Source organism: Catharus ustulatus (assembly GCF_009819885.2).
Source record: "Catharus ustulatus isolate bCatUst1 chromosome Z unlocalized genomic scaffold, bCatUst1.pri.v2 scaffold_26_arrow_ctg1, whole genome shotgun sequence".
Lineage (NCBI taxonomy): Eukaryota > Metazoa > Chordata > Aves > Passeriformes > Turdidae > Catharus > Catharus ustulatus.
Genome location: NW_024879445.1, coordinates 540,382 through 567,708, shown reverse-complemented (window position 1 = coordinate 567,708; position 27,327 = coordinate 540,382). Strand labels below are relative to the sequence as shown.

The following is a 27,327-nucleotide window of genomic DNA, read 5'->3' as shown; positions in this document are numbered from 1 at the left end:
TGTCCAGGGAGGGTTGGATCCCCATCCCTGCAGGTGGAACAGGAATTCCTGGAGGTGGCACTGAGAGCTCTGGGCTGGGGACAAGGTGGGGATGGGGCAGAGCGGGGATCCTTGGGCTGGGAAGGATTTTCCAGTTTAACGATTAACTCTGTGACTGTGTGAAATCAGGATGGTGGAGCACATCCATTCCCGGTATGCTGTGTGCTGCAGGGTGGCACTGTGGCTGAACCCCATTTTGGAGTCCCAAACAGATGCACACAGGACACACACATTCCCAATCAGTCTTTGTTTCATTACAAATAAAGAGGTGCAAGGTCACAAGCACTGTAGTTAACTTTATTGATCATTACTGGGAAGGAGTTAGTAGAGGTTAAGTGCCAAGAGGCAGCTGTTCTCAGACCCAAAACACTGCTCAGCCTCTCGCTGGGCTCCCTCCAGGGCCTGGGTGCAGCTTGTTTTCAACAAGGACAAGTTTTGTTTGTACTGTGCGTGCGTTCAGCCCTTCTCCCCAACGGCAGCTTCTCAGGAGAAGGCAGCACAGAAGTTGAAATGCAGCTCAGTTCCATCCAGGGTAAGATCTCAATGCCTGAACCTTTCTAGGACTGGAGTGTTAAAGCACAGATAACAGCAGAGCAGATTAGGTTAAATTACAAATTGTTTTTGATACAAAAACATAAAATATCCCCTATTAGCATCAAGAAGGCATCCAAGTTTTAATACTCTCGTTATAAAATTGTACCAGCATTTTGACTGAAAACAATATAGATCTTGTATATATTTAGTTTTGGTTCTGTTCTCGACAAGCAGTTGTGTGGCTGCTACCAAACCCCAACTGCAGTCTGAGGAACCTCAGTACAAATCACATGCATCACAAATACATAAATAGATCTGAATGACCCGGTATCAAAAATACATCCTATGCAAGAACCTCAGGTATACTAAAAATCCCAGCACAGTTTGGGTTGGAAGGGACCTCAAAGAGTTCCAACCCCACCTGCCACAGGCAGGGACACCTTCCACTAGAATCAGCCTGTTTGTGAAAATTCAGACTTAATTCATCTGTTCTCCCTGAAACCAAAGGCGGCTACTAAAATGTGGCAAAAGCAGTAGACAGGAGCAGAAAAAATACTGCACAATTCTTGTCTGACTTATTGCTACATGTAGATTAATCTGTTTCTTCCTAATCCTTGAAAGGTCAAATTGTATATGGAATTCTGAACACAGAGTAAAGAAAAAAAAAAAAACAGTTTTTATAAAAATAGCATCCATTTAAGTTAGATAAACCCTTATAAATACAAGAAAGAAAACAGTTACTCTACAAAACATTAATTGAGAGCATATGTTCCTGAAGCACCAGCATCACATCCCCAGGTTAAAGACCTCAGTGAAGTGTTTGTCCACACACCCACAGCGCTCCTGGCACGGCTACAACTGCGTGAGGAGTAACAAAACCTGCACCCTCCTGCACCTGCGTTAAGTGCAAACTTTCAGAACTTCGTGACACAAACTACAACCGTTTTGTGGCAGAGCAGCCAGAGAGGATCTGAGGGGCTTTGAAAAGACAGTTTGAAAAGCTATTAAAACATATCAGGTTTAGAAACTTCAACGTTTTTAGTGTTTGTAGCATTACAGCTTTGGTGTTCAGATCTAGCAAATCAGCATGTGCATGTAATCAGCCTCATCAAAACAGGCGCTCGATAATGAAAAACACTAATTCCATTTTCAGTGGCAGGGCTGCAGGATCTGACATTCTGCCGTGAATCACAGGAATCAGAGCACTGTCCAAGTCATTCAGGTAGTTCTGTGGAAGAAGGTGCCCTCCAGATCCTGCCAAGTATTCCACCTGGGAGGGAAACATATTGACATTAATTAACACTTTTTGTGTTAACAACACTGCAGAAAGAATCACAGTAAAAGAATATTTCAGCTACCATGAAGTGAGAGATTAATGACTAAGGCATCTTGGGCAGGGAAAAACTCTTGAAATATTCATGGAGAGATCCAAGGTACGTAGAAGAGAAGATACTTCAGTGGAAATGGAGTGTGTACAATGAAAGTTGAAAGCTTACCATGTCTGAGTCAATGGAAACTCTGAGTCCTATCTTATTCATCCCATTATTTTTCAGGGTTTTAAGGTGAGGGCAAAGAGCAGCGCTGCAGGCAATGGCAATCTCTCTTGCAAACTGGTGGGCAACAGCACCGGAGAGTTCGTGATCCTTTACAAAATAGTAAACCTGAGGCCAGGGAAAGGGAAGGACAGTCAGCAGCCTGGCACATCCCAAAGGTAGGAAACAGATTTCAGGCTCATGGAAAACACCAAACAGCACAAGGTTTGATGCCTGTCTGCTGGCAAAGCACCCAAGTATTTCATCCACACAATCAAAATCCTTCATTAGGCATTCACAGAGCTGCCACTGCTAACACACTTCAGTCTTTCTCAGAGGAGAAAGGTGACAAGGGTGCAAACTCACCAAGGAGCTCCTGAGAACATTCTGCCTGGCAGGATGGCAACACATAAAATCAACTCATTTTAATAGTGTTACTGAGTACCATCACATTACCACTTAAATATTCAAAAAGTGCAAAAAAGGCTCAAGAACTATGAAATTCACTAACTTCAGTGCACTTCATGACTTTTCCCTCTCTTTCAAAGTCTTTGTATTGTGGTGCTTTTCCACTGTGAGTTCCTTCCATTGATTTTCCATCAACTGGACTTAAAATTCTGTGGAAAACAATAGTATGATTAGTAATTTAAACAATTTATACTTTAGATACAATAACTTCTAGGAAATAATATTTACCCATCCTTTAAGGCTATTTAAACATCTTTACAATAAAATACAATACAGGACTTGGACTAGGAAAACACAGATGGTACAAAAATGAAATATCCTAAACAGAGAACTAACAGCACTAACAGAATCCTAATCCTGCAGGTTTAAGACACTACAAACCATTTTTGGTATCAAAGATAATGTCAAACCATTACTTCAGAATAATTCCAAGAAACTAAAGACATTTTAACATTGGGAGCAAGAATTCTCTCAGATGTCTGGCTGTGGTAGTAATTTACCCTTGGTTTGTTTTCTCTTCGTTTTCTACCCAGCAGATATCTACATATTCTTTCACATCCTCTGCATCCATTTCTCCACAGGTTATTTTGAAGTCCTTCTTGTCTCTTAGTGCCTGACGCAGGCTTTCCATTGTTTCTCGTGTTACTTGTACCATTAGCCCATCTAGAAGAAAAACAGTTAAAATTCCACATTATCCACAGGAAAAGCAGCACAGCTTTTTATGGAATCTTGGCCTAAATTCTGCTGAGACCAACCATCTCCTACAGCTAATTAATAAATGCACAACCCCCTAAATGTTACATGGAAGAGGGAGAAAACCTTTTTTGTCAACAGAACTCAAACTAAAAGATAATTTTAAGGTTAATATTGGAATTTTTTTTGCACATTTTTCAGCAATATGGCAATGAAAATAGTTCCGTGCAGGAAGGACCTGCACCGATTAAACAGAGTTTAAATTTGAATGTTTTAAATTAAGTAGGTGAACTATCATGTATTTTTATGCAGCATGTTTCATACAAAATTAAAAAACCTGAAAAGGAGTGTTTAGCTTACTGAGGCCTAAAGACCTCACACTAGACTGCTGCTATTTTTTTCTTTTCTTAAGAGACAAACAGAACAGAATTCTTACCTTCAACTATACTGGATTTAGCTAAAAGTCCTGAAGATGTTTTTAAAACCACAAAACTTGCACCTGTAACTAGAAAAAGAAGGAAGGAAGTAAGCACCACTTCGTGTCACTCCAGTCAGCTGTAACTGATGTTAAACCTGCACTCCTCTTAAAACACAATTTAATCTAACACCAGAGCTGCATCTCCTGTGCAGCCTAACACTGAGCTCCCATTTTTGCTGCGGAAATGTGACTTTTCTCCCCCAGACCTCTCACCTTTCCTGGGCTGTCCCGTGGCACTGATGGCCTGTGTGTGATAGAGGCCCTGCTTGTTCTGCACACACACCAGGTGAGAATCTGCCTCGGTGTTGAAACTTGCTCCAATGCTGATGACGTGCTCGTTACAGGAATTGATCACCTTCATCACCTGCCAACACAGAATTTGTCATCACACTGAGAAATCTCACTGGGAGGGGGTTGGTTGTTGTTTGTTTGGGTTTTGGTGGTTTTTGTTTTTTATTTTTTTTAATTACTAAGCAAAACATCATCAGCAAGAAATCTGTAAGAAAGAGTGTTTGAAAACACATGCTGAGAGATTTTTCAAGAAACTGCTGATCTTTCAAAACTGAAAGAAGAAACTATCCTAAATCTGCTATCCTAAATCTCAACTGCCCATTATCCACTCTGCAGCAATCACAGAAGGAAGTGTGTGCTCAGGCCATGGCAGGCCCTTCCCATTACACATTTAGGTCAGTACAAAGTTCAGGGAGGATTTACCCAAAGAGCTGATGGTAGAGGAGTGATTGATGTGATACCAAGACTAAAGCAGCTTGGATTAGAAAGCTAAGATGGGTGTACTCACCTCATCATACTTCCTTAGAGGTATTTTAATGCAGCTTCTGCCCATTTCCACATGAACAAACAGGTTTTCTATGGTGTGCAAAGTATACCGGTAATTTCTGAGGTCCTACAACAGACAAAGTATTTATGTTAGCACACAGTTAAGTATTGTTTTCTTACCTTTATCACTTAGATGAAGGTACTCTAAATATATCTCTAGGACTTCTAAGAAATAGCAATAATAGGAGTGGCTGAAGACTCAGGGATCCATTTTTGCCCACTGTGTGTGTGTGACAGGCACCTCAGGGAATATATTAACAAATCCACAGCACTGACAAATCAGCTCTACCAACCAATGGGTTATCTACTCTGTGTGAAGGGACTTCATACACATCAGAGTCCCAGCGTTTTAGGGGAAGGAAAACTTCAACACCCTCCTTCTCTGATAGAAAAGTGAAGCGTGGAAGCCACCATCTAAATGAGTTTGTTTCCAGGCTCACAGTCTGTCCCCTACAGCTCCAACTTGTTGATTTATAGGTTGAACACTGCAGAGTTTCTTAGCCCTTTCTGTGACAGAAGTGATCACCCATCACCTCACCCACTTCTGCAAAATTCTGTTCATTTCCAGAACAACAACATTAGGTATGAAACAGTCTCATTTGCTTTCACTACTTCAGCTGGAAAAAAAAAAAAAAAAGTATAAAGAGGCTCTTTTCACCAGCTGAGAGGGAAAGTTTCCACAGGGAATGGCATGGATTCCAGACTTGAGTTACAATTTTACCAAAAAGTCCTTCACAAAAGACAGTCAAGCTGAATAACTGTGGCAAGGTTAAGTTTGTCTGACAAACCTAACTGCAGTTAGTCCACAGCATCTGCCTGTCAAGTGTTTCTTCACATCTCAGACTGCCAGATTTAAGAGCAGAACCCCTGCACCACAAAGATGCAAGAAGAGAAAAATGCACCTGAACAATGATGACTACCAGCATCAATGCAAACCCAGTATTTCCCTTACTCATTAAAAGCGTTTTTTCACCACCAGAACTGCTGCATAACAATACAAAGTTAAACAAAGAACTTTTTAACTCCCTCACCAGTTTTAAGTTAAGTAAGAAGAACAAAAACATTAGCTGTGCTTTTAAGATTTGGAATTTGTTTGGAGGATATTTTATGTAATTCTGATTACAACAGGAAGGGAAGATAATAAAGCATCTACTCACAACAAGCAGATTCATAATTGTGTGTCCAATGTCTCCAAAGAGAGGCTTCCGGTGCCTGACACTTACCACAGGAGTTGGATAGACTAGGAAGAAAAAAGTCATATTTACCTACCAACAACTCTAAAACTCGCTATTCCAAGTAGTTTTACAGCTTTTTTCAGCTGTAACCTGTCTCTAAATCCCAATATCTGCCCACCCAAAGGAAGCAGAGCCCCTCTCTAATTCTCAGCCACTGTGTGCTTCCCCCCACCGTGGTTATATCTGACAAAACTGGTTAAAAAAACAAAACACAGCAAATGGTTTGGTAAGAGAAAGAACAACAACAAAGCAGCAGCTGCCACCTTTGTCACCACACAGACAGGATCTGGTTGGTAGAGGTCCACCATGGGCTCCAGAAATCCATGCAGGTGACAGGCACGTGTTTATGGACTTGCAGCTTCTACAAGGGTGAGCTACAGCCTTTTTACATGCCTAGATGTTTCCAGTGCACTACTAAATTATCCTTATAAGTAATCAATACCTTTATTTGCTTTATGAAGCAGTAATATTTTGCCAACATACCTAAATAATGTAATTAAAATAACCATTTCATCAGAGTTGTAAACTGGGCTTGTGAACATCCCTTCAACCTTTTCTTCGACTGCCAAAAAAAAAAATCTTTACATTTTTGTGTCAATTTTGGTTTCTTAGCTTTCTCATCAGCTAAGAGAAAAAAAAAAAACATTGGAGAAGTCTATCAGGACAATGAACATTCCCATGTGGCTTCCCATGTTGGGCTTATACAAGTGTGATATAAAATACTGCAAAGACGACTTAAAAATAGCTTGCTTGTCTAAAAACTAAATTTATTTTCCAAAGGGAACTCTACATTTTTACAGCTACTGAAACCATTACAACTTACCCCCATATTCTGCTCCAAGTCTGAGCATCAAACGGATTGGAAACACTTTTGCCCAGGGTATTTCCAGCTTATGGATAAGAATGCCACAAAGAAAAGGGTTATCTGGCAGAATCTCATCATCGAGTTTCTGAAAAGTTGGCGAAACAAACAGGAATCCTCCGTGCTCTTTGCTGCTGAGAAAGCTTTCTGTAAAAGTAACGTTTTCCATGTTTTTTATGAACCTTCCTGTGGAAAGAGGAATGGAGAGTGGTTACAGATCTGGGTCAGACACACTCCAGTGCCAAGAGAGCTGCTCTGAGCAGTGACCTCTGACAGACCTGCAAGCCCACCATTTATCTCACACCCTCCTGAAGTCTGTCAGGCCCCCAAACCCACAGAGGAAGAGCCCTGTGCTTCATCACTAAATGACCCTGACTATGAAACCAAGTGCCAAAAGTCCTAAACACACCAATTGATGAGTTTTGATCAACAGACCTAAAATATTTATGTCCTAAAAACCACAGACTCAAGGGTTCCTACCCAGAATCCCCACTGCAATATGACTTAACAACAAAAAAAACCCCTGCAAACAGCATGAAGTAAATAAAACAAACATAAATTGTTTTGTTTCTCTTATTTAGAACTCTAGTTAACACTGCAAGCTCTTTCAACAGAATCATTAGACAAATAATTTAAGAAAAATTACCAATCAACTTTAGGTTTTAAAGATCAGCAAGATTACACCACACAAGGAAAAGTTAGACATTAAAATGACACACCTTTCATTGCATCTTTATAGATGTCAAGAAATAATTTGAATATTTCACTAGGGAAAACATCTTCATCTGGCAAGCGCTGCAACAGAATGAGAATTTCTGCCTGACCCAAACCATGCAGTCCATTTGTTGAGAAGCACCAGCACTTTTCTGAGGAATCTTTAAAAAGACAAGATACCACAGTAATGCTGTTTTACAGACAGAAGAGGAAAAAAAAGGCTTGATTTAATGGAAAATATGCAATACTTACATGTTATCAGCTTCACATTGACAAGCAAGTTTGCATTTAGAATAAAAGTCAGTGGATTAGGACTTCCTTCCCCAAGCAGCAAGGCGACCTTTTGGTGAATTGGATGTTCCTCCACCACAAGATCTACACAAATTAACACATGGTTTGGTTCAATACAGCAGCCAATGACCCAAACCAAGGGTAAGTTCACTTTATGGCACAGTCATCCCATCTTCCCACCCTGGTAGTTGCTCCCAATATTTGAATAGCTACAGATCAACCAGGGAAAAGCTTACCCTAAGATTCAAGGAACATACAGAACTGAAGCAGAAGCTTCTAACAAAGGTCAAACCAGTGCTAGTGTTCCTTTGGAAATCCCTGACTGAACGTGTGCTGACTCTTCATCCACACCCTGATTCTGTCATGAGCACAGCCACCACCACAAGGCAATTCAGTGGTGAAGCATTCTTCTCACAGCACACTGATCTTGTTAAAAATGCACAGCCATTACCCAACAACCCAGTATGCAACAAATTAATTACATGGGAATTGTATTAAAATACAAATTGCATGCACATGAGTGTGTATTTACAAATCTGGGATAGTGGAAGGTGGCCCTGCCCACGGCAGGGGGTGGAAGGGGATGAGCTTTCATGTCCCTTCCAACCCAAACCATTCCAGGATTCTGTGAGTAAATACTGACAATTCTCTCAAAACTTTGCCCAATTTTACCTTTCCCTTTTTCTCCCAGTGCAAGCACAAGTGGTGGCAGCTGATCACCATCAGGAAGAAGGCTGATCTCTCGTGGCACCCAGCTTTCTACCCCACACAGCGCTCTGTAACTTGAGGCAGTGACAGGCACACCCCGTGTGCTCTGCTCCACTGAACTGGGACTGCTCTTCTCAGCTGCTGCAGGGGAACACTCTTCACCTCCTAGAGTGACTGGCTGGTTACCAGGTGCCACCTCACTCTGGCCTGGAGAGTCCTGCTGTGTGCCATCTGAAGGAACAGAAGGATGTAATTCCTCCATTCTTGGAATCTTATCTATTTCTTCCTTCAGTTGTTGATTTACATCAGTTATCAGGTCATCTTCCTCTGGGTTTGCAGCCTGTGAAGAAGAAAAAATAACAAAAGAAGTCAACACTGTCTTAAAACCAGCTAAACTTTCATTATTAGCATTCTAGAAGCAAAACGAGAACAAAATCTATCACAAAAGCTGAGAATACATTTCCTCCTAACAAGAAAGCCAGCAAATTTCTCCTGGATCCTCTTCTTTTTTTGTTGTTGTTTAGGAGTTACACAGGTGAAGATGCATGGTTAATTTATTTGTTTGATAACAAACAGTTGAGTAGTGCAAACATATTTCTACACTATTTCTACTATTCTACTACTAGCTGAACGTAGTTTTGCTCAGCCTGATTAATTTCTAGTTTGGAGTCTGTCCTGGTTTGGAGGACAGGTGTCTGCTGAGAAAGGCAGGAGCTTCTCTTTGAAATGGAGAATGTAAACCCCCTCCCTCCAAATTATTGTAATTTTGAAATCAAGGGGCTCTCAGGCAAAGATATGGGAATTAGGAATAACAGTTCTTTACCAGGGAAATTAAAATAGAAATACAGCACTACAAAGAACAAACCCCAAACCCTGACACAGTCAGAGTACAACCTGACACCCGTCAGGCAGGGTGTTGGCAGCAGTCCCATCCCATGGTGGCTGCATCCTCCTGCAGTGACAGATGTGGCTCAGCTGGAGCAGTGCTCCTGTACAAGGTGCAGTTTCCCTCCGGAGCTCCAGTGGGGATGTGGAGAAATCCGGTTTTCCTCTGGAGTCCAGTGGAGAAAGGGGCTCCCTTAGTGTCCCAAAACCTCTGTTTTTATCTTGGTAAGAAATGTTGGGCTCTTCCCCCTGGCTGGAGCAACTCCCAATGGGATGCAGTAATTTTATCAGTCCCACAGTGGGACTCAATGGCCATGAGCAGAAAATGACTGGCTGGAGGAAGGATGGGTTGTGAAAAGATAAAGAACAATGCCCTGCCTGGTTTCCATGGATGCCCATTAGCAGAATATCTCCCATGGAGACCAGGATCACTGCCCCACCCTCAACAGATGGTGATAGAACAGACATGTTTTATCCAGGAGCCATCGGTGAAAAGAGTGTAGCGTGTTTCATCTGCTGGCAGTTGGTTATACGGTGGGGCTTCCTCAGCCCAGGTCACTTGTTCTTGCTCCTCATCATCGGTGAGACCAAAATTTTCACCTTCTGGCCAGTTTATAATTATCTCCAAAATCCCAGGGCGATTTGGGTTTCCGATGCGGGCGCGTTGTGTGATGAGGGCAATCCACTTGCTCCATGTGGCGTCGGTGGCGTGGTGGGTAGAGGGAACCTTTCCTTTGAACATCCACCCCAGCACTGGTAGTCGGGGTGCCAGGAGGGATTGTGCTTCCGTGCCAATCACCTCTGAGGCAGCTTGGACTCCTTCATAGGCAGCCAAGATCTCCTTCTCTGTGGGAGTGTAGTTGGCTTCAGACCCTCTGTAGCTCCGGCTCCAGAATCCCAGAGGTCGCCCTCGAGTCTCCCCAGGCCCCTTCTGCCAAAGGCTCCAGGACAGGCCATGGTTCCCGGCTGCAGAATAAAGCACATTTTTCACCTCTGGTCCTGTCCTGACTGGCTACTGCATGAGCGATCTCCTGCTTGATCTGGGCAAAGGCTTGCTGTTGCTCAGCACCCCAGTGGAAATCGTTCTTCTTACGGGTGACCAGGTAGAGAGGGCTCACAATCTGACTGTACTCGGGAATGTGCATTCTCCAAAAGCCTAGGGCACCTAGGAAAGCTTGTGTTTCCTTCTTGCTGGTTGGTGGTGATCTTATTGATGACCTCAGTGGGGATCTGGCGCCGTCCATCTTGCCACTTTACTCCCAGGAACTGGATCTCTCGGGCAGGTCCTTTGACTTTGCTCTTTTTAATGGCAAAGCCGGCTCTCAGCAGAATCTGGATGATCTTTTCTCCTTTCTCAAATACCTCCACTGCCGTGTTCCCCCACACAATGATGTCATCTATGTATTGCAGGTGTTCTGGAGCCTCACCCTTTTCCAGTGCAGCCTGGATCAGTCCATGACAGATGGTGGGGCTGTGTTTCCACCCCTGGGGCAGACGATTCCACGTGTACTGCACGCCCCTCCAGGTAAAGGCAAACTGAGGTCTGCACTCTGCTGCCAGGGGAATGGAGAAAAATGCGTTGGAAATGTCAATGGTGGCATACCACCTTGCTGCCTTGGACTCCAGCTCGTACTGGAGTTCCAGCATGTCCGGCACGGCAGCGCTCAGCGGTGGAGTCACTTCGTTCAACGCACGATAGTCCACAGTCAATCTCCATTCTCCATCAGACTTGTGCACGGGCCAGATGGGGCTGTTGAAGGGTGAGTGGGTTTTGCTGACCACCCCTTGGCTCTCCAGCTCACGGATCATCTTGTGGATGGGGATCACGGCATCTCGATTCATCCAGTACTGTTGAGGTGGCAATTGGCACTCGTTGCTCTTCCACCTCCAGGAGTCCCACTGCAGATGGGCTTTCTGACAGTCCAGGCAAGGTGTTCAACTGCTTAATGCCCTCTGCCACTACAGCAGCTATTCCAAAAGCCCATCTGTATCCCTTTGGGTCTTTGTAATAGCCACTCCTGAGAAAATCTATGCCTAGAATGGGCAGTGCCTCTGGGCCAGTTACAATCGGATGTTTCTGCCACCCCTCCCCTGTCAGGCTCACCTCAGCTTCCAGCAAAGACAACTCCTGTGATCCCCCCGTCACCCCAACAATGGAAACACGCTCTTCCCCCACATGTTCTGATGGTATTAGGGTGCATTGTGAAGCAGTATCAACTAATACCCTGTATTCTTGTGGTTCTGATGTGCCAGGCCGTTGGATCCACACCATCCAATAGACTCTGTTATCCCGTGCCTCTCCCTGGCTAGAGGCAGGGCCCCTCTAGCCCTGGCTATTATTTCCTTCCTGGGCATACATAGCAGAGGTTCCTTCAAGTGGGTCTGACAGATTATCCTCCTTTCTGTAATACCCTGCACCTTGATTATGGGAGGTTGAAGCCACATTCACTTTAGTAGAACTCCCTTGATTAGTGTTTCCTTCCCCGAGTTGATGCACCTGTGTAAGTGGGATTCCCATCCCATTTTCCCATGTCTTCCCCATGGTCAAGCAAAAAGAAACACAGATCAGCTCGTGGGGTGTACCCTCTCTCCCTAGCTGGGGGGCGTTGGGCTCTCACTTTGGGGCTTGTGGCTCATACTGGTGGTGCACTGAACTTCCTCATCTCCTTCTTAAACTCCTCTTTGAGCTCTTTAACCACAGCAGAGACATGAGCCTGCACTGGGCCATTGATCATGCTCTCAAAATTTCTGAGCTTGGTGACAGAACCCACTGTCTCTGGGTTGTTATCAGCATTAATTATCACAATGAAGGTGGTGCATTGAGATGGCCCCAGGTTTGCCAGATTCCACAGCATGTGCCCTGTGCACCTGACCTTGTCAGGGTCATTGTCATGCTGTCTGTCCCTCCCAAAGAGTACCTCCAATACTGCCACTTCCCTCAGCTGGGTAATCCCTTCCTCAAGGGCCTTTCAGTGCATTCTGTGGTGGTAATCCTGCATTCTTTCCCTGTGGACGAACCTCTCTCTCACACTCATTAAAAGCTGCTCCCAGAGGGAAAAGGGCCCTGTCTGTCTTACTAATACCTGATCTACACCTGAGTCCTGGCTCAAAGGTCCCAAATTCCTTGCCTCAGTACCATCCTAGTGCACACCTGCACCCATAAGGTCCCAGACCTGAAGTAACCAAGTTGTAAAAGCCTCATGACCCTGTCATACAATGTCTTTTTGCAGATTACAGAGACTTTCATACAACAGGGACTCAGTGACAATCTCAACCTCTGGCTCCCCTGCTGCTTGTGAGGGCCCTCCTTTACTATCCTTATTGTCTAGGTGCTTTTTTTTTGTGTTAGACTCTCTAGTTTCCACAGGGGCCACTGCTGCTGGCTGTGAGTGCCCCTGTGGTTTAGCTGGAACCTGGACAGATGTAATGTCAGTAGGTTCCACTGCAGCATCATTGGATTCTCCCTTTTCAGGGCAGAGGGAGGGTCTCTCACCAGCTGGGGAGAGTTACTCCTTCATTATCTGGCCTATCTCCTTCACTAGAACCCCCACCCACTCCGGGTGGTTTCTTTCTGAGATGGGCTGTGGGGCAGGGTCAGGCCCTGTGGCAGCATCCCTAGTCTCTGGGGCAGGGTCAGTCTCTGTGGCAGCATCCCTAGTCTCTGGGGCAGGGTCAGGCTCTGGGGCAGCATCCCTAGTCTCTGGGGCAGGGTCAGTCTCTGTGGCCGCATCCCTGGTCTCTGGGGCAGGGTCAATGTCTGCAGTTCCATCCCTATTTCCTGGAGTAGGTATCAGGGTTGTTATCCAGCTCAATCCCCCCTTATCTCTAAATGTTAAATAGGACAAGCCTATCAGTAACACCAGCCACTGTACGATATCATTAGCATTCAGAGGAGATCTGAACCCTTCAAGAACTGGTGGGGTAGACCCAAAAATTTGGGTGAAGGGCTGGGAGACAATTTCCCCTGGTGTCATTCCCTCACAGTAAGTACCATTATTAAAGTAACCCCAAAAACATGCAGTGAGTGTGAGATAGCCCTGGATCCATGTACCCACCTTCCAAAGGAAGTTAAAAATCCATGAATTCCTCACCTTGTTAACCCATAAAGCAAACTGGGTAGCAGCCACAGTAGCCTTAGTTATAGGGCCCATGTTGAGATAAGGGCCTGCAAATGGGAGAGATACAGCCACAACCACGTGCCACCAAAACCAGGGTAAAGTAGACAACATATTGCCACCTAATGAGGTTTCTGTATCAGCACACAGAAAATTAGGTGACTCAAGAACTGTTATTCCTTTTATCTCTCGATGCCCTCATGCCCCACGTTGGGCACCAAAATCTGTCCTGGTTTGGAGGACAGGTGTCTGCTGAGAAAGGCAGGAGCTTCTCTTTGAAATGAAGAATGTAAACCCCCTCTCTCCAAATTATTAGAGTTTTGAAATCAAGGGGCTCTCAGGCAAAGAGATGGGAATTAGGAATAACAGTTCTTTACTAGGGAAATTAAAATAGAAATACAGTACTACAAAGAAACAAACCCCAAACCCTGACACAGTCAGAGTACAACCTGACACCCGTCAGGCAGGGTGTTGGCAGCAGTCCCATCCCATGGTGGCTGCATCCTCCTGCAGTGACAGATGTGGCTCAGCTGGAGCAGTGCTCCTGGACAAGGTGCAGTTTCCCTCCGGAGCTCCAGTGGGGATGTGGAGAAATCCGGTTTTCCTCTGGAGTCCAGTGGAGAAAGGGCTCCCTTAGTGTCCCAAAACCTCTGTTTTTATCTTGGTAAGAAATGTTGGGCTCTTCCCCCTGGCTGGAGCAACTCCCAATGGGATGCAGTAATTTTATCAGTGCCACAGTGGGACTCAATGGCCATGAGCAGAAAATGACTGGCTGGAGGAAGGATGGGTTGTGAAAAGATAAAGAACAATGCCCTGCCTGGTTTCAATGGATGGCCCATTAGCAGAATATCTGCCGTTGAGATCAGGATCACTGCCCCACCCTCAACAGATGGTGATAAAATATATAACTTTTATCACATTCTGTACTGAAACCCCAGACAGAGTCCAACCCAAGCTGCTCCCCAAGAAGGACAGGTATGACAAGCCATGAACAGAGACATGGTGGGACATGAGCTGCCACAGATCAATAAAAGAAAAAAAACAATCCCCCCGAGACCCCTCCAACAAAAATGAGAGATAGGTTGTATCTTTTGATTATTCCAACTCTCTGATTGGATTACTAGAGTTCTTCATGAGTAAAAGCTGGTTTAAATGCTATACACCTGATAAGTCTTCAGATCCTCTATATACAAATAATAATAATCTGGATTTCAGTTTTAACAGTTTATTTTAAAAACTCTTGAGTGCTGTGAGAATAATGGAATTTATGTTATTACTTGAGACAGTGCTTCAGTGCTGTGTTTTATCTTAAAAAGGCTTCACCTGAGCAACCCCTCTAGGTCTTTCCACAGCAAGCTTACACCTCTTCCTTGGAGTTTTCTTTAAAAGTGCAGTTCATTCAAGAGTACACATGTGACTCACAATAAAAAAAACCCAAACAATCCCCCTCTCAGCTCATTATTACCTCACACTAGAAGCAATACACAGATTTTTCTGCACCCTATAATGTGGTATTGCAGGGCACTAGGCAACTTGGCTACTCTAACCCATCAGGGAAACCGTAGGCCACTGGAAATAAAAACAACCAACCACAAACTTGCTCTATAAGCATGTTGCTAATGACAGGCTTAAGAACTGTGGCTGAGGTCACCTTCACAAAAGTGATCCAACAAGCACTGTGTACAAAACAAAACTGCTCTGGCAAATTTTCAGCCACGCCAGTTTTGAAGTTCACCTCAAACCAAACAAGGTTTTCCTTTGAAAGCTTTGGTTGGTTTTGCTCAAATTGCAAACCACTGCCAAAAGTATTCAAAATACTGTCTGAGGTTTCAAAGGCTGTGAATCAGAAGCCATGGCAAGGCATATCTCCCCACAGGTAACTCATGCAGCTGAACCATCCCGACTCTCACCGCGGGCGTCTCCGGGGTCACTGGGCTGCAGTCCTGGGATCTCTTTGCTCCTGAGGACAGCTTGGCTGTGTCTGCCACCTCCCCGTTGGGCAAAATGCCGTCTGCAAACCAAACCCTCTTCTGCTCTCGGGGGCACAGCCCTGCGACAGGTTAAAACAACAACAACTCTGTGTTATCCCACTGCTCCAACATCCAAAAGGGACAGAAGTGAAGCTCTTCTCCCCACCAAATGTACAATCTCTTCACTGGAATGAAGCACAGGCTGACATCAGCCAGGCTCCACTCAGGCAAATACACGCAAAAAAATCTCTCACTTGCACAGGAAGCTGCCCTGCTACAGTTAAATCTATCAGTTCACCTTACAGAAGGCTCAATCTTCCCTCTGTAGCGACATAAGAATGAAACATGTATCACAACTAAAGGATGAAATACACTCTAAAAAAGTTAATATATCACTTTGTTTAAAAATGTATTTTTAAAATGTGTTTTCAATTCATACTACAAGAGGCTGCTTCCCCAATCTCCCTCCGTAGTGATGTAAGAATGAAACGCAGATCACAAGTAAAATGTGAAATACCCTCTAAAAAATTTGATTTATCACTTTGTTTAAAGATGTATTTTCTTTGAAGAAGGTCAGGTGTTTAATAAAAGTGGAACAAAGACACTATTTAGCCACTAATGATTTGTATTTACACAGAGAATGAACCTTTTCCCCTCCCTTGTAACATTTCCCTATACTGCTACTTTGGGTTTTTATTCTAAGACTGGCCAGAGATGTCCCAAGACATGCAAAAACTATAAAAATAACAGCTCCACAAAAAGATTTACAATATTAACAGAGAACAAAATAACATCCACATTTTGTAAATGGAGATTTAATGCCAGCTTGGGCCTGGCACTAAAACTGGGAAGTGAAAGCGTTTCCATGCAGAGTGTTGCTGTTCCACACAAAAAATACAAACTATAAATCCCAGACACAATAAGCAGCTCTTTCCAAAGAAACTCTCAAGTGTTAGATATATTTAGCATCTGTACCTTCAGGACCAGGTTGTTTAAGGGCTGAGATAGGCAACAGTGCAGAGGGTGAAGGAGAGCTGGCACCACCAGGTGCCTCCTCCACAGGTGGAACAGCAGAAGAATGCTCAGAGGAGACACTGGAATTGGGGACAGGACCAGTTGGACTCATCATCCTTTCAAATGCCTGTGCTAAAATAATGTGGTTAGTTTTTAAGATCTCACAATTTATTAAATTTCATTTGCAGAGCAGTACTGTGGGCGGGTGGGTGGGTTTTCCTGGGAAGAGGCAATGCACGGCTTGCGATCTAGCCACGGAAAATAAACACTCAAACTGTTGTACGGAAGAAAATTTAGATTTGTTTTCTACCTGCATAATTGCCTCGTTTCTCATGGGACAAAGAGCCCTCCCCTTGTCCTCCTGGCAGCACTGCAGTGGCTGTGACCCCCAGCCCTTGGGGCAAACATGGGTGTCAGGCTTTAGAAATCTGACATGTTTCCAACTTGTTATTTACATACCCATCAACAGGACCTCAGTTGTTTCTCCTGATGTTTTTCATAACCATCCGTGGTTAAGAAAAGGTTACCTGATGAGTCATTTGCTGCAGCCCTGGTAAGTGACTGGTAAAAACACCAGGACAGGAAGCAAAATAGAGTGGGCAAACAACGTGTGAGAACCAGTAGGGATGTGGCCTTTAAGCATGGAGAGGGCTACTGTGGAGGGAGGATAACTTCTGCCAGAGTCCTGCCACAGATGACTCAACAGGATCAACTGCATTCTTCTCTACCTTCCTATTTAGTCCTAGAGAGTTAAAAACTACTTTTATTTTATTTTTTAATAGAAAAACAACCAACTTGAGACTCAAGGTTCAAAATAAGAACTGGGATCCAACCAAGACATACAATTATTATCTTTATCCATCCCTCTCAGAAATAGGAAAATCTACACCAATTAAAGCAATGAAGCTTCCCAGAAAGAACAAAGGTAAAAGAGATATTTCAATTAATACTGCAATTACTAAAAAAAACCTCTTTACCTTTATTAATATCATTATAACAGCCAGTGCAGACTCTTGCTTCCTTCTCCATGTATTGCAGTTTGCATTTTCGTTTGCAACAGCTACCACAAAAAACCTGAATCAGAAAAGGATTGCATTAAATATTGCACAGTGAATAGGTAACTCTTCAAAAAAATACACTTGCTTCATTCTAAACCATCTTCAGCCTTGTATTCACACCTGTATCTTGATCCCTGACAGAGAAATCCTCAGGAAAAAAAACAAATAGCAAAGAACAAAACCCACAATATACACCCAGCAGAAAGCAGCAACATGGAAATTATATTAAAATTCTTAGTTGGAGTGGTGAAAAGAATTTCAGGCTGCACCATCTATCCCAAACTCGGCTTTTGCTGCAGAATTTTGTAAGCATTTTACATCAACCAGTAGTGCTTGTGCCAAGGGCTGAGGCCCGGATTTGCTGTGGTGCTTCAGGACCGGCTCTGCAGCGCGGCGAGCTCTCAGCAAGCTGCTCTCAGCCTGTCCCTGCCTCTCCCAGAGCTGGAGCTCTCTGCTCCACGCTGCTGGGGCAGGCTGGCTCACTGCTGAGGCTCTTAGTGGCTCTCCTGCTCCCTCAGCAAGAACAAGCAGTGCTGCCTGCATGGGACAAGCTCCCTTCAGACAAGTGTTTTAGAGAACTGCTTTGGAAGAACGGAATATGCTCTTCTATTCCAACAGGGTCCATGTCCTGTTTATTTTCAAGCAGAAACGGCGGGGGGAAGCGTGTCTCATTAGCCTGGACAACTTCTACACAACCCCATTCAAAGGGTTATGTCTTTAGAATAAATGTTTTGCAAGAGTTGCCATAAATATCTGGAGCTTTTGTCGTTTCTCCCTTATGTGCTCTTAAGGATGATCTGCAAGTTTTTAATGAATCACACCATTCTCAGGTATATGCAGACTCTGGAGCATCTATAAAATGTCTTCTGAAACCCCTAAAGGTCTTCTCTACTCCTAATTGCTCCCAATCCAGAAAACAAAGTGGATTGGGGGGGAGGAAATCCCAAACAGAAGTGACACAGGGAAAAAGAAAGTTATTACAATTAACTCCTCTAAGCACTGCTGTAAAAGCAGTGATTGATCAGTGTAACATGAGCTAAAAAAAGGAACTATTCCAGCTGCTTCTGGATTAGTGCCACAGGTAATCCACCTCACCAGGAAACACGCATGCTCAGTACAAATGGAAGAATGGAACTGATGAGGACTAATTGCTAATCAGTTATAATCCACTTCAGGGCTCCAAATGCACAATCCCCTTCAAGGAGTGCTCTCCTCACACCCTTCTTGGTGACACTGGGACCTGAGGGGATTAAAAGAGGATGAATCCTAATGCACCTAAAAGGTGATGGCAAAGGGACAGGGGAAATGAAGTGAAAAGTTGCTATTAAAAACATGAAAAGTCTTATGAGGCAGAAAGTCAAGCTGCACACTCAGAAAAGCTGTAATTACACAGCACTCCCATATCTGTAAGGTTTACACAACCCATGCTGCCTTCACTGACTCTCCCAACAGAGAGAAATTGTGGTGCTCCCACTAATTACACAGCTGTTCTCCCACAGCTGTCACCAGCACTGTGCAGGGAAGGGTCTCCCATCCCCAGCTCCAGACAAAGTGTGACAACTCCACAGTAAATGTAAAACAGGAACCTGAAGGCAGTCAGCCTCAAGACTGAAACAGAACCCACTCTGAAGGAGTGTGTTTTAAACCATCACAAAACCTCACCAGGATATTCTGGCAGAGAGTTCAATGGTTTCCAAAAGAGTTCTTCATTTGCTGGACACTCCAAATCACACCTGGCTACAGCTGAGGAAATGAGCATCATGCTTTTAACAAGCTAGAAGAGGGGTGGAAAGAAAAACTTCCATGGTGGTGCTTGACACTGGGGATGCAAAAATTTAGTACTGGCACTAATCTTTGCTCTGTCTCCTCATCCTTAAAGCTGACAGAGCAACACTGAACAGTGAGGTCACTGGTAGTGCTAGCATTTCCATTTATGCACAGCAGACCACAAGGGAATTCTGAACTGAGTGTCAGCTTTGGGATCACCTGCTCTCTGCAGAAGACCTCAGGTTGGATAAAAAGTTCTGCAATTGCTCATTTTGTTGTGAATCACACACTTTTCCCCCGAGTTCCTTAAAAAATGGTACATCTAAACACACTGGAAGAGAGATTTGGATGATAAATCCTTTTGCAATGGTGCTGCTGCTACAGCTCCTGAAAGAAGTCAATCCCTTCAGGTTCAGTTTTCATCACTAGTAAAACCACTGGATTCTCATCAGCACCACCACAATTTTTAAAAATATAAATACTTTAAAAAAATCATTAACAATTCAATATGATTATGACGAAGTAGTCCATCATCTCATCTCCCCTACTCCATGCAAAACACATCAGCTTAGTCAGTAATGGTAGGTAAGAACATGCTGAAGTATTTCCCTTTAATCACAATTTTCACAAAAAGTCATGTGTTTCTTCATTAACATCAGTCTCTCCCAACAGTGTTTAGCTCCCATGGAGGGAAAATAAAGTTAAATAAAGTACTTTGAGCCTGGCAAACCCCTGTCAATATTCCTTCCCTTCCCTCTCTAGGTCATGCCTCAGTCAGAAGCCCTGTTCCTGTCTGAGCACAGGACCCTCTGCAGGAACTCACCTTGCCACAGGCTCGGCAGTGGTGCCGTCTCTTTGTGAAGGTGAACTTGGCCTGGCAGCTCATGCAGTTGGGAGCCTCAGAGTCCGGGACCCACAGGGGCTGCTTCCACGACAGAGCTGGAGGAGTTCTACGAGATTCCACGCTTTCAGGTGTTTGATTTCCTCCAGCTTCAGAGCTGCTTTCCCCAGGGTCAGGATTATTACCAGCATTTACACTGGTGCCTGAGAGGGGAGCTTCTGCAGGAACAGAACCAGATTCCTGGTTTTCTCTTTCAGCTTCACTTGTTCTATTCAGTTGTTTCTGACCAGCAGCTTCAAGCATCTGCTTTGGTCTTGCACCTTTAGCACAAACATCAGAAGCCAGAGCTCCACTGCTACTCTCAGTCATGCCCTGACTATGAGATATGCTGACTTTTGCTGCAGTTTCCACTTCACTGTCAGGAACAGATGCTTTAAGGTTACTATCAGTGCTCGTTATCTCCCCCAGTTCTGTTTGCACAAGTTCTTCACTGACCTCCATGAAATCCAGGTTGTTCAGATCTGCTAAATTCCCACCATCTGCATCAGCTTCCATCAGGTTACCATCACTGTCTGATGACTTCAACTCACTGGACTGCAGGCTTTGTCCATACAAGAAATCATCAAGCTCAGCATCACTTATTAGAATATCACTTTTAACAACATTCTCCTCAACAGTAAAGCCAGCCATAACAGAGCTCGTGCTCTCATCATAAAAAGTGTCTACACCAACACCACATGGCTCAGCCCCAAGGTCTAGAAAAGCAGAAGCAAAAGCTTTCATCTGCTCAGAATCACCATCATCAGTCACATTCTCAGTACTGCACTTCTCTCCATCCCTACCTTTTTCTGCAATTTCACTGATTTCAGCTAAATCTTCCTGCTCGTGCCAGCTGCTATTTTCACAGGATTCCCTGCCAGGGAAATGAGTTTTAGACTCTCCAGCATGAACAGTTACAGTATCACTAATAACCTCTGCCACTGCATTCTGAGGTAGAGGATTAACCTTTTCTTCTGTTCCAACTAATGAACCACACACGGACACAGGACGGGAAAGACAAGACAGGGATGTCTGGGCATCCTCAGCTGACACACACGAACTGGAAACACTGCTTACTATCTCATTGCTGCTTACTACCTCACTGCTATTCACTTCCTCACTATCCACATTCTCCTCTGTGCCTTTCTTTTCCAATTCTACTTCAGCTCCTGTTTGACACGAGGAGCCTGGTAAGACAGCATTTCCAGGTGATGTTGCATTGCTGTGGTGCAAGAGGTGCCTCTTTGGCAGATCTGAAGGCATGCAGTCAGCATTACTCCCGTTTGGGTCTACCTTTTCTGTGGCATTTCCTCCAGACCCTTCTGCGGCATTTCCTCCAGACCCTTCTGTGCTTGCTGCAGAGCACGCACTGCCTTGTGGTTCAAAAGCCAGATTTTCACAGGTTTTCTCATCTTTGGGACTGTGTGCATTCCAGCTCTGTGGTGCTACAGTGACACATTCAGCGTCCAGGGCAGCAGCTTGTCCAGGGGGGTCGAGTATTTCATCACACTTCACGGGTTCTGTCCCGTGTTGATCACCACACGGACTCAGCACCGCTCCCGCAGCGTAACTCTCTGATTTTAAAGCTAAATCATTATTTTGCTCTGTTGTAAGGTGCCCTGAATCTTGCAACGCTGAGTCCCCACCGCTGTGCTTCGTGCTGGCAGCCCCAGTGCAGCCAGGTGAAGTGACACAAGCAGGAACAGGGACACAGGACACGCCACAGCCAGCAGGCCCTTGGCTGCACTGGAGGTCGTCAGGCTGCAGCTTCTGAGTGCCCTCAGCAGCAGGCCCTGAGTGCATTAAATTCGCTGTGTCACTGACCAGATCACACACTGGCACGCTACACCTCCCCAGCTTCAAAGCCTGAGCCTCGCTGAGGGCACCGCTGTCCACGGTGGACAAAAGGTCGGGTCCAGCAACGCCCTTCTCTTTGGGTGGGGAGTAACTGAGCAGGTCAGCTGTGCCTGCAGGGGCACAGACAGAGCTCTGCCCTGGGGCAGCACATCTGGCAGGATCCTCTGCTGTGGGGTGTGCATGCTCCAAGCCATCCAGGACTGAAGAAAGCTTTGAGTCATATGGATTTTGAGGTGTTCTGAAGCACTCGCATTCATCTATTTTAAGCAAGGAGAGATCAAAAGCAAAGTTTATAAGACTCCTCTCTTCCACAGTGTACTCCCTCTCAACCCCATCTACTCATCAATACAAGCTTTTACTTAGCAGATGCTACTTTCAAACACCATGGTAACAGTCATTTGACCGTGTACTTCCACGAAAAAGGCATTGCAGAAACCAACCTGCATTCTGCTCAAATTCATCAAGCAGTTTGTCCAAGTCACAGACTGCAGCTTTAAAGTAACTGTCCATTCTAGTCACAGTTCGAGCGAAGCTTTAGCCTTCTTAAACCTACAGAGAAAAACACAGCATTCAATTCAAAGCATTTTTGTTTACAAAGCCCAAGGGTTCATATTAGACAGCAGCTCAAATGAGGTTTTTTTTTTATTTTTTAATACTTTGTTCTCTCCGTTGTAAACAAACCCTAAGCACAAACAGGGCTGCAGTCTCTATTCTGGATATTCTAAGTGTACTCAGCACTATGAACAATACACCCTCAAATTCACTTCAAATTTCAAAATTGAGGCTTCTTATCAATTTAAAAAATGTACCTGAAAGCATATTACAACGTCAGAAAGTTTAAAACCAGAAGGAATATTGGGATCTTCTAGTCTGACCCCATAAACCTTTTACAGCACACAGTTCACAGGCAAAACATAAAACAGATCATTACTACCTTTCAACGCCACTGAACTGTGTAAATAATAATAAAAATTAAAAATCCAGCATGGTAATTCAGCTCATCATTTCCATTCTACTCAAAACACTTAAAACAATTATAGTTCTGAGACCCCAAGAACATAAAACTCTTATTATAGATTTACCAGCTCATCAGAAAACTATTTATTAATCAACCACATCCCCCACTGCACAGCACCCAGGTTTATTTGTTTAATGAACCTTTCCAGCCACTCAATTTTATGCCTTTTTGGTCACTCAGAATTGCTTCCCAACTGCACATCTTTTTTAACGGCTCAACAGCCATACAGTGGGAACTGCCTATCAAAAATCAATATTTGCAGTTCCTTTGAGCAAACTGGAGGGACTGAGATCCATTTAGTCTAATGCCTGTGAGCTGCACCTGCAGAGAGCTGTCCAGTTTTCCTTCTGATTTTATCATTCAGCCTGACTCCACACCCCACCCCAACCCAACTGCTGTTCTGACCACCTAGCAGTGTCCAGTCATTTCTCCAAAATCTCAGAGCCCAAACAAACACTCAAATCCTCCCCACAGATGTAGATCCTGTGCCTTTCTTCCTCCCCCTGAGCTCTAAGGTTTCCCCTCACTGAACAGCCCAGATCAGCAGCTTTAACCTGCATTAATATGTAACTGTTCACCAAAAGTGATGCAATTATTCACCACATTCACATGCACGGGACAAGAGCACTTCAAGGCAGCTGTGCAGCTCAAGCAGAGGCTTGCAAAAGCACCGAGGAGGTGAAACAAACAAGCAGCAAGGCAGCACTGTGTGCCCACGGGCAGGCCAGAAATGAGCACCCTGAACAGATCACTGTTTTGATACCCACTGCTGCACTCTCACACAAGTCTGGAGAGCTCAGGGAACAGCAAGCACAGACTCGGTGCCCTTCTCCTCACCCGTGTGAGGCACGGCTCTTCCCCGAAACAATCACGACCTCCTGGCAAGGGGGGGATGCAACAACATGAACTGGAAGTTATTTCAATTAAGAGCCTTACACGATTAACAGGTTTTGGTGATTCACTGAGGGACATCAAAGTGCAGATCCCGTCCCCAGAGCACGTATCTGGGGACAGTCAATAGCCAGATAGACCACATAAACAAGAAATATCGAAGGGTTACAAGAAAACGGGCCATCAGAAGATGTGTAATGCTGATCTGTGCTCTCTGTAGGTATTTATTATACAACCTCACCCCACATCACAGGTATCAATAACAACACGATAACAAGAACCAAAATCCTTCCCCATTAAAAAAAAATACAGAGGAGAAGAAAATAATTACTTTTTCTATTTTGCCTTTAATTAAAAAGCCCCTAGAATATTAATTGTGTTCCACTCTTGAGAGATACACAACAAATTCTGATTTAAACACAAGGGCATTATTACTACAACACCATCTATTATTAGCTTGTAATGCTAATTAGAAGGGTGCATTGATGCTGTACTAAACTCTCCAAAAAAAGGAAGAACTCAATGAAAAGAACCAAAATCATACGCCAATATTTACATCTATTTAAACACAGATTAACTCACTTCACTCAGAAAACTATCATACCTCAGCCTACCAACCCTGCTTTGTTGAGTTAAATCTATTTTTCAAATAAAATGGTTATCTGACTTGGTGAAGTATTTCAAATAACTAACCTAACCTTGAAAAACTAGCATACATTATTTTTAATTTCTCTCTTTCCTCAATTTTTTATAGGTTTTCATCTTTTCTACAAGCAAAAGCCTGAGACCCACAACAAAACCAAAACCCCCAAAACAGGGCAGACCAGCAGTAATCCCTTTGCACCTCTCTGTCCTGACTCTGAATGAACTCTAAACTGGTTCACTGATCAGTATTTTTTTAAAATAAATTTAATGCTTGTAACTTTATCTGAGGCAGTAATTCCCTAAAAGTGCAAGGAGACATAAAACTTTACAGCTCCATTTTATAGATTTTTTAAAAAACTTTTAAATTATATTTAAATCACTGTATGTTAAAGACTATATGTTTTCAGATAAAGATAAATTAAATATTTATGTAGGAGGAGACTTGAAGATAAAATAGGAGCCCATCTCAAAACCACAACCAAAGCACAAAAGGTATACAAAAAAGGCACAGTGGGCACTCCACTTCTCCAGATAAACCTTTGTTGTGTCCCTAAACAAACTCATCTGCAACAAAAGGTCTGACACACTCCCCTCACAGAGCTAAAAAGCACATTAAAACTGTTAACCATTAACAGTGGAATGCAGGCCCTAAGAGCTCGATGCCACACACACACTCCTCGGACCTCAACACTTCTTTTATGCCCTTCATAAATTACTTATCCCTCCCAACGCAACAGGCACGTATTCCAGAGTTCAGAACCGACATTCCTCCGGGGATTTCTCAACACACTCCTATTTAAAGGAGAAAGATAACACAAGGCTGCTGGGATACTGAGTGGCCAGGATTTTTTCCAGATGGGTTTTCTTTTTTCCAGGCACACTCTGTAAATGGAGATAGTTAGCAGCTTGCACTGGTGATAACTTGCAAAACAGGACGGATTATTAAATATTAACTGGCCAATTCACGGTCTGAAGCCGAGCCACCCTTTATATTTAGCCCGAGCAGAAAGCTGCACTAAGGATTGTAAGAGGATTGAAATGGTTTTTTCCACCTTGCCACCCCAGCAACTGCCAGGAGCAGAACAAAACCTCCAATTTAAACACAACCACAAACCAAGACCTCCTCTAAAACACACCCTGTAAACTAAGATTAGGCCCACCTAGGGAAAAAAATACTTTAAAATTTAAAAAATCACACTATTCATTTAAATGTCTCATTGAAACATCTTTGTTAAATATGCTAATTCACAAAATCTGTAAAACTTTATACACCATCTACCATATGTATGCACCTTGACAAATTGCTGCACCATAAAAATTTTTATTCAATACTGAAATAAAACCACTTTTATCCCTCACCTGTGTCTAACTCTTAACTCTAAGATCATGGAAAAGGAATCAGCTGCCCCCAAAGCCCCCTACAGACAAAAAGTTTAAGGGAGCACCTGCCCACAGAGCTCATCAACCTGATGGAGAAGTTCAGTACAACTGCACAAAGACAGTGACAAAAATCTAAATAAAACCAAAAATTATTCCTGCTGAGCAAAACAACCGATTGTCCAAACCAAAAGCTGAGGTGGCTGCTGCCACAGCAAGTTTAGGAGCTGAATCACGGGGCGAAGACAAAAGCTGCAGAAAAGTTTTCGGACAAATAAGGACAAGCTTACAGGACACAACACAGCAAACTGCCTTGTTTGAAGAGTGCCATTCCGTTAGTTAAACACAGACTCTTCAGGACAGAACTCCACCAGCAGTGTGATGACACTAGCGCCCACGTCACCTTTAACCTCTGAAGATTTTCCTTCACCATCCACCCAGAGAACCCTGCTCCTCCGAGCTGAGGACGGCATTACTCACACCACCCAGAGAATCACACAATCCCTGGATTAGAGGGTTGGAAGGGAATGCAGAGCTCAGCCAGGCCATCCCCACGATGGATCCCCTGGAGCAGAGGCACAGGAACGTGTCCAGCTGGGCTGGGATGGCTCCACACAGGGACACTCCAGGCCCTCCCTGGGCAGCTGTTCCAGGGCTCTGCCCCTCCATGGACACGAGTTCTTCCTCCTGCTGGGCTGGAACTGCCTGCCCTTCATTGTATGGCACTGCAGCCCTGAGCAGAGCCCGGCCCCAAGCTCTGGCAGCCCTGGAGGTGTTTGTGTGCACTGACGGGATCCCCTCTTCCCTTCTCCAGCCCGAGCAGGCCCAGCGTGCCCAGTGTTGGGCACACCAGTGGGACCAGCTGGGGAGGGACTGGCTCCACACACACACTGACTGTCCCATGCACCGACAGCAGTGGTCTCTCAGTGACAGAAAAAGGGTTTGGAGAATTGCACCGGGCCGGGACACTGCTCCCTCGACACCGCCTTTCCTTGGATTTGCAATCTCCATGACCGAGGGTCACAGGGCGCTGACACTGCCCTGCTCCCCACAAGGTGTCAGTGACCAGCTCCCTGCTCCTAGATAAACACACCCAAAATGTTTTACACTCTGCGAATGCCCGTGAGTGTGCAGTGTAAGGCTGTTCATTACACGTTATACACCATATATGTATTCTATATAACCTATAAAATAATCTCACTTCTTTCACTTTATACACCATATATATACTCCATACACCCTACATAACACTCTTTGTATATACACTATACTCTATATACCGTATATAAAGACAAACGGAACAGTAGTAAGCAATAACATCACTAACACCCCCAAACCTCCGTGGGCAAATAACCCACCCAGGTAGTTCTCAGCCACAGGTCAGACACCCACAGCCGCGTCGCCCCGACCTCACCCGGCCGGTTCGGGGCCGTCTCGGGGCCGTCTCGGGGCCGTCTCC

At 44.3% G+C, this 27,327-nt stretch overlaps 1 protein-coding gene across 2 annotated transcripts; it reads right to left on the bottom strand.

Annotated features, from left to right (window-relative positions):
- Positions 1-315: 315 nt before the first annotated feature.
- ZFYVE16 (zinc finger FYVE-type containing 16) lies at positions 316-27,327 on the bottom strand. Of its 2 annotated transcripts, none has more exons than XM_033086446.1 (18): positions 27,227-27,327; positions 22,378-22,486; positions 20,024-22,194; positions 17,353-17,449; positions 16,337-16,507; positions 15,302-15,441; positions 8,356-8,731; positions 7,645-7,767; positions 7,398-7,553; positions 6,640-6,864; positions 5,739-5,821; positions 4,544-4,648; positions 3,958-4,108; positions 3,703-3,771; positions 3,074-3,236; positions 2,617-2,722; positions 2,070-2,234; positions 316-1,843 (listed from the first exon to the last, which is right to left on the bottom strand). In XM_033086446.1, exons 2-18 carry the CDS (start codon positions 22,445-22,447, stop codon positions 1,682-1,684), a joined length of 4,533 nt encoding a protein of 1,510 aa, XP_032942337.1. In that variant the 5' UTR covers positions 22,448-22,486; positions 27,227-27,327; the 3' UTR covers positions 316-1,681. The 2 variants fall into 2 exon arrangements, with proteins under 2 accessions (XP_032942337.1, XP_032942339.1); XM_033086448.1 differs by having other exon boundaries at positions 27,283-27,309.

What these genes read in the sequence shown, in the direction of transcription:
- ZFYVE16 (XM_033086446.1), bottom strand. Translation starts at nt 22,447, where the DNA reads ATGGACAGTTACTTTAAAGCTGCAGTCTGTGACTTGGACAAACTGCTT. An exon ending in ACTGCCGAGCCTGTGGCAAG is followed by an intron (nt 17,450 to 20,023) that starts GTGAGTTCCTGC and finishes TTTCTGATTCAG; the next exon opens with GTTTTTTGTGGTAGCTGTTG. An exon ending in TTTCCATTGACTCAGACATG is followed by an intron (nt 1,844 to 2,069) that starts GTAAGCTTTCAA and finishes TTTCCCTCCCAG; the next exon opens with GTGGAATACTTGGCAGGATC.